Source organism: Palaemon carinicauda, chromosome 10 (assembly GCF_036898095.1).
Source record: "Palaemon carinicauda isolate YSFRI2023 chromosome 10, ASM3689809v2, whole genome shotgun sequence".
Lineage (NCBI taxonomy): Eukaryota > Metazoa > Arthropoda > Malacostraca > Decapoda > Palaemonidae > Palaemon > Palaemon carinicauda.
In genome coordinates this window covers 29,440,087-29,446,192 of record NC_090734.1, presented here as the reverse complement: position 1 = coordinate 29,446,192, position 6,106 = coordinate 29,440,087, and the positions used below count along the sequence as shown (strand labels likewise).

The 6,106-nt window shown below is 36.8% G+C and overlaps 1 protein-coding gene across 1 annotated transcript; it reads left to right on the top strand.

The window, feature by feature from the left end:
- The first annotated feature begins 788 nt into the window (after positions 1-788).
- Positions 789-1,340, top strand: LOC137647911 (craniofacial development protein 2-like). Its single transcript, XM_068380861.1, has one exon. It carries the CDS (start codon positions 789-791, stop codon positions 1,338-1,340), a length of 552 nt encoding a protein of 183 aa, XP_068236962.1.
- Positions 1,341-6,106: the final 4,766 nt, after the last annotated feature.

Below are 6,106 nucleotides of genomic sequence, written 5' to 3'. Positions count from 1 at the left end.
TGCCTAAGTAGACAAATGCATTACTCCGTTATTAACTCTTGTGGAATTCATTTTAGAATCTTACACTACAATTAGGACTTATTTTCTCTGGTTATAATTACATTTTGAAGGATAATTTTCTGAAACTATCATTCAAGGGATCGTTTTTTGTATACCAGAAGTTTTTACTTTAACTGATCTGAAAAAAAAAACTCCAGTTCTCAGATTAATTGACATAGAATTTGTGGATGTAGCCCAAGTAAATGGGGAGGGTTAAGCGTCAGGCTAACACCCCTGCCTCGGAAAACCTTTATTGTTATGGAAACTCACGATAGGATTGAACCGGGCGGATATAACGTTAATGACTCCTCGCAAGAAACTGCACCCCTCCAATGGAAGACTTCGCTAAAAATTGGTACATGGAATGTTACGGGTTTATACAGAGTAGGATATGCTAAAGTCTGATAGAAAAGTTAAGTAAATATGATTTGGATATTGCAGTTTTACAGGAGGTAAGGTGGACTGATTATGGAGAATGCTCAATCGATAAACAATGTATACTGTATTGTCGACGACAAGATGGCAGACATGAAAAAGGAGTTGGTTTCTTTTTAACAGAAAAAGTCAGGAAGCCTCTTATTAGTTTTCATCCCATAAATGAAAGACTGGCAAAAATTAGAATTAATTGTAAATGGTTTAGAGGGACAATTATTAGAAGCTATGCTCATACAAAAGACGGTGAAGACCAACTGAAAGATCTGTTTTACGAAAAATTACAAGAAGTCATTGATGATATCCCAAACCATGATATGATAGTGCTTGCTGGAGACTCCAATGGCAATGTTGACAGAGAAACTGACGTATATGGACCTGCCATGGGAAGACAAAGCCTAAATAAACATTCAAATGACAATGGAACACGACTGGTTTCTTTTGCGGTCACCAACAACCTGATAATTGGTGGAACTCTCTTCCCCCACAAAGATATCCATAAGCATACATGGAAGTCACCTGGCAGCAGAACCTTCAACCAAATTGACCATGTACTTTTCAGCAGAAAACACCGCAGGTCACTAAAAGACGTCAGAAGTCTACGAGGAGCAGACTGTGACACTGATCCTTATTTAGTAAGGGCAAGTATTAAAGCAAAACTGTGTGCAGGAAAATCAAGAAAAGTAGAAAAAAAAAATAAGTATGATGTAGCAAAACTGAAAGAGGAGGCAGTAAAGGACAACTTTCAAATAAAGTTCACTAACCGATTTCAAATGCTAGAGTTGTTAGACAATAAGGCAGACGCTGAGAATGTAAATACAAAATGGCAAGCAATTGAAGAAACAGTCAAGGAGACAGCAGTGGATTAAGTTGGCTACATACAAGGAAGAAATAAATGCCCACTAGTAAGATAATGAATGCAGAGAGGTGGAGAGAACGAAACAAGTTAGAGCCAGGGTATCGGAAGCCCTAAGAGACGAAGGCTGGAGAGAGGAATCTTGACGGGAAAACAGAAATGTCAATAAAGTTTTAAAAAGGAAAAAGCGACAAAAATTGAATAATGAACTTAACATAATTGATGAAAATTGAAAACGAGGCAGAATAAGACAACATTACCAGGGACTCCGCAAAATGGAAGGGGGTTATCAAGCTAGAACCCAAATTATTAAAGATAAAGATGGAGAAATACTCACAAGAGACGAGGATATGATGAAGAGATGGGAGCAGTATTTTAAAGAACTACTGAACAGACCTGACTCAGTAAATCCCATTAATGAGGAGACCTATTATGGCCCTGAATTAGAAGTGTAGCCACCCACTGGAGTGGAAACAAATAAGGTAATCAAAAGTTAAAAAAATAATAAAAGCCCAGGTAATGATAACATCCCAGCAGAGCTTTGGAAATATGGGGGTGAAGTGAACCAAGAAAAGCTTCATGATCTGATGGGGACAATTTGGAATGAGGAAATTACACCAGATCAGTGGGAGGAGGGAATCTTTATCCCGATACATAAGGGAGACAGATTGATCTGCAGTAATTATCGAGGTATTTGTTTACTACCTACAATATATAAGATATTTAGAATAATTATATACCACAGACTTACCACCTATACAGAAAGTATAATCGGGGAATATCAGTGCGGTTTCCGAACTGGACGGTCTACCGTTGACTAAATATTCTCCCTCAGACAAGTCATAGAAAAATACTGGGAATATATTACACAACAAACCCACTTATTCATACACTTCAAACAGGCATATGACAGCATACACCAAACATCAATGTGGAATATAATGAGAGAATTCGGAATACCCTCAAAACTCATAAAAGTAACGAAAGCCTGTTATAAAAATACCCTATGTTCAGGTAGATGCGGCTCAAGATATACTACCACTTTTCAGGTGAACTACCACTTTTCAGGTGAAAAGCGGCCTAAAACAAGGATGCATCCTATCCCCCCTACTCTTCAACCTGGTAAGTGAAAATGTAACAAAAAGCATAACTGCCAGGCAAGAAGGGGTCACTTTTAATAACGTAAGGGTCAACTGCTTACGTTATGCTGATGACATAGATATCATAGGGGTCAATATCAGGGGGGGGAGAACCTAAAAACAGAGTTCAAAACAATGGCTTGCCAGGTGGGACTAGAGATGAATGAAGGCAAAACTAAAATCATAGAAGTAGCAAGAACACCGCAATTACAAGGAAATGTAGATGTTGCAGGCATCAGAACTGAGACAGTAGAGTCCTTGAAATATCTGGGAACTACTATGTCGTATAATGCTGGAATTGCTGAAGAAGTTACAGCCAGTAGTGGAGCAGCCAACAGATATTATTTCAGCCTTACACACTTTTTTAAACGACGATCAAAATTGAGAATATCAGACCAGTTTTGATATATGGATGCGAGACATGGTCTCTAACAAAAACATTAGCGAAAAATTTTTAAATTTTTCAGAATGGGATTCTGAGGAGAATAGAGGGGCCCATCTATGACCAAGAAATAAATGGATGGAGAAGACGACATAATATAGAAATAAGATATAGTACAAACCAACCAAATATATGTGATGTAATTAGATCAAGAAGACTCCAATGGGTAGGAAACATGGCTCGTATGGATGAGGATAGAGCTCCAAAGAGGATATTCTTGGTTGAAGTTGCTGGAAGAAGACCTGCAGGACGGCCAAGAAAAGATTGGAGAAGATACTTGGAGGAGGATGTAAGAATCTCTGGGGAAACCCAAATGAATGGCTCCATGTGGCACAGGATAGAACAGAGTGGAGAATCCTATCACGAGCGGTCATGGGTCAAAATGTGGCCTAAGTACCACCGGAGTGAGTGCGTGAGAGTTATATATATATATATATATATATATATATATATATATATATATATATATATATATATATATATATATATATATATATATATATATATATATATATATATATATATGTATATATATACCAAGGCACTTCCCCCAATTTTGGGGGGTAGCCGACATCAACAAAGAAACAGAAACAAAAAGGGGACCTCTACTCTCTACTTCCTCCCAGCCTAACAAGGGACTCAACTGCGTTGAGCTGGTACTGCTAGGGTGTCACAGCCCACCCTCCCACATTATCCACCACAGATGAAGCTTCATAATGCTGAATCCCCTAATGCTGCTACCTCCGCGGTCATCTAAGGCATCGGAGGAAGCAGCAGGGCCTACTGGAACTGCGTCACAATCGCTCGCCATTCATTCCTATTTTTATCACGCTCTCTTGCCTCGCTCACATCTATCCTCCTATCACACAGAGCTTTCTTCACTCCATCCATCCACCCAAACCTCGGCCTTCCTCTCGTACTTCTCCCATCAACTCTTGCATTCAAGACCTTCTTCATCAGACAGCCATTTTCCATTCTCTCAACATGGCCGAACCACCTCAACACATTCATATCCACTCTAGCTGCTAACTCATTTCTTACACCCGTTCTCACCGTCACCACCTCGTTCCTAACCCTATCTACTCGAGATAAACCAGCCATACTCCTAAGACACTTCATCTCAAACACATTCAATTTCTGTATCTCCATCACTTTCATTCCCCACAACTCCGATCCATACATCACAGTTGGTACAATCACTTTTTCATATACAACTCTCTTTGCATTTATACCCGACCCTCTATTTTTTACTACTCCATTAACTGCCCCCAACACTTTGCAACCTTCTTTCATTCTCTGACGTACATCTGCTTCCACTCCACCATTTGCTGCAACAACAGACCCCAAGTACTTAAACTGATCCACCTCCTCAAGTAACTCTCCATTCAACATGACATTCAACCTTGCACCACCTTCCCTTCTCGTACATCTCATAACCTTACTCTTACCCACATTAACTCTCAACTTCCTTCTTTCACACACTCTTCCAAATTCTGTCACTAATCGTCCAAGCTTCTCTTCTGTGTCTGCAACCAGTACAGTATCATCCGCAAACAACAACTGATTTACTTCACATTCATGGTCATTCTCGTCTACCAGTTTTAATCCTCGTCCAAGCACTCGAGCATTCACCTCTCTCACCATTCCTACCGATTAGAGTGTTCTTTATCTAATTACATCATATATATATATATATATATATATATATATATATATATATATATATATATATATATATATATATATATATATAACAAAACAAACCCATAATCAGTTTCAGACATACACATACCCATTCATAATCAATCCAAAACCTTGATCAGCTCTGTGATATTTTAGATATAGAAGCAGAAAAGCGTATAACATTTGGATATGAGTGCTTGGCTTTGATATTTGTATATATCAGGAATAAACCTAAGTTTATCAGTGATTGGTACTGGATTTACAATGGTGGTATTTGATATATATAAAAAAATATTACTGGAAATGCTAATTGGTTAAATCGAACATTAAGAGATTCGTATATATATATATACACACACACACATATATATATATATATATATATATATATATATATATATATATATATATATATATATATATATATATATATATATAAATAAATATTATATATATATATATATATATATATATATATATATATATATATATATATATATAAAATGTCGATTATAAAAACGATTATTCCATTGAGATTGAGACTACATGTATATATTGTAACTCATATTAACAATATGTCCATAGTCGAAGCTCAAAGTAATGAAGCAATATGCTGATTCTTTGAATCTTAACGTAGATGAATGGAGATACAAGTGAAAACACTATTGTGGTGTGCAAAAGAATAAATCACAGATTCTAAGTTACAGAGAAATGCAGGTCATGGGAGAAGTTGTGTTGTCAAAGAAATTAACCACTTGTATTAGTATTATCATTATTTCTTGCTAAACTACAATTGCACCTGGAAAAACAGGATACTATAAGCCCAAAGGCTTCAACACGGAAAATAGCCTAGTAAGGAAAGGAAAAAAGGAAACTAAAAGAAAACTCATTAATAATTGAATAGAAAGAACAATGATAACATTAAAATAAGTCTTTCAAATACAATCTATAAAAAAACTTAAAAATAAAACAAGAGGAAGGGAGAAAAGATAAAATAGTGTGCCCGAGTGTACCCTCAAGGAAGAAAACTCTACCCCAAGACAGTGAAAGACCATGGTATAGAGGCTATGGCACTATCCAAGACCAGAGAATAAAAGTTTGAATTTGGAGTGGCCTTCTCGTAGAAGAGCTGCTTACCATGACTATAGAGTCTCTTCTACCATAACCAAGAGGAAAGTAGCTACTGAACAATTACATTGAAGTAGTTAACCCATTGAGACTTTGAAAAAGAATTGTTTGATAAGCTCAGTGCCGTCAGGTTTATGAAGACAGAGAATATGTAAAGAAGAGGCGACACTATTCAGTGTATGCGTAGGCAATCGAAAAACTAACAGTAACAATATAAAAGTATTCAATATAGTACTCTCTGGCCAGTCAAACGACCAAATAACTCTCTAGTATTAGTTACTCAACGAGTGCCTCGTGCCCTGGTCAGCCTACTACCCAATACCTACTACCTAAAAGAAAATAAATATATATAATATCATAGTGATATGACTTGAATGTAGGAAAGTT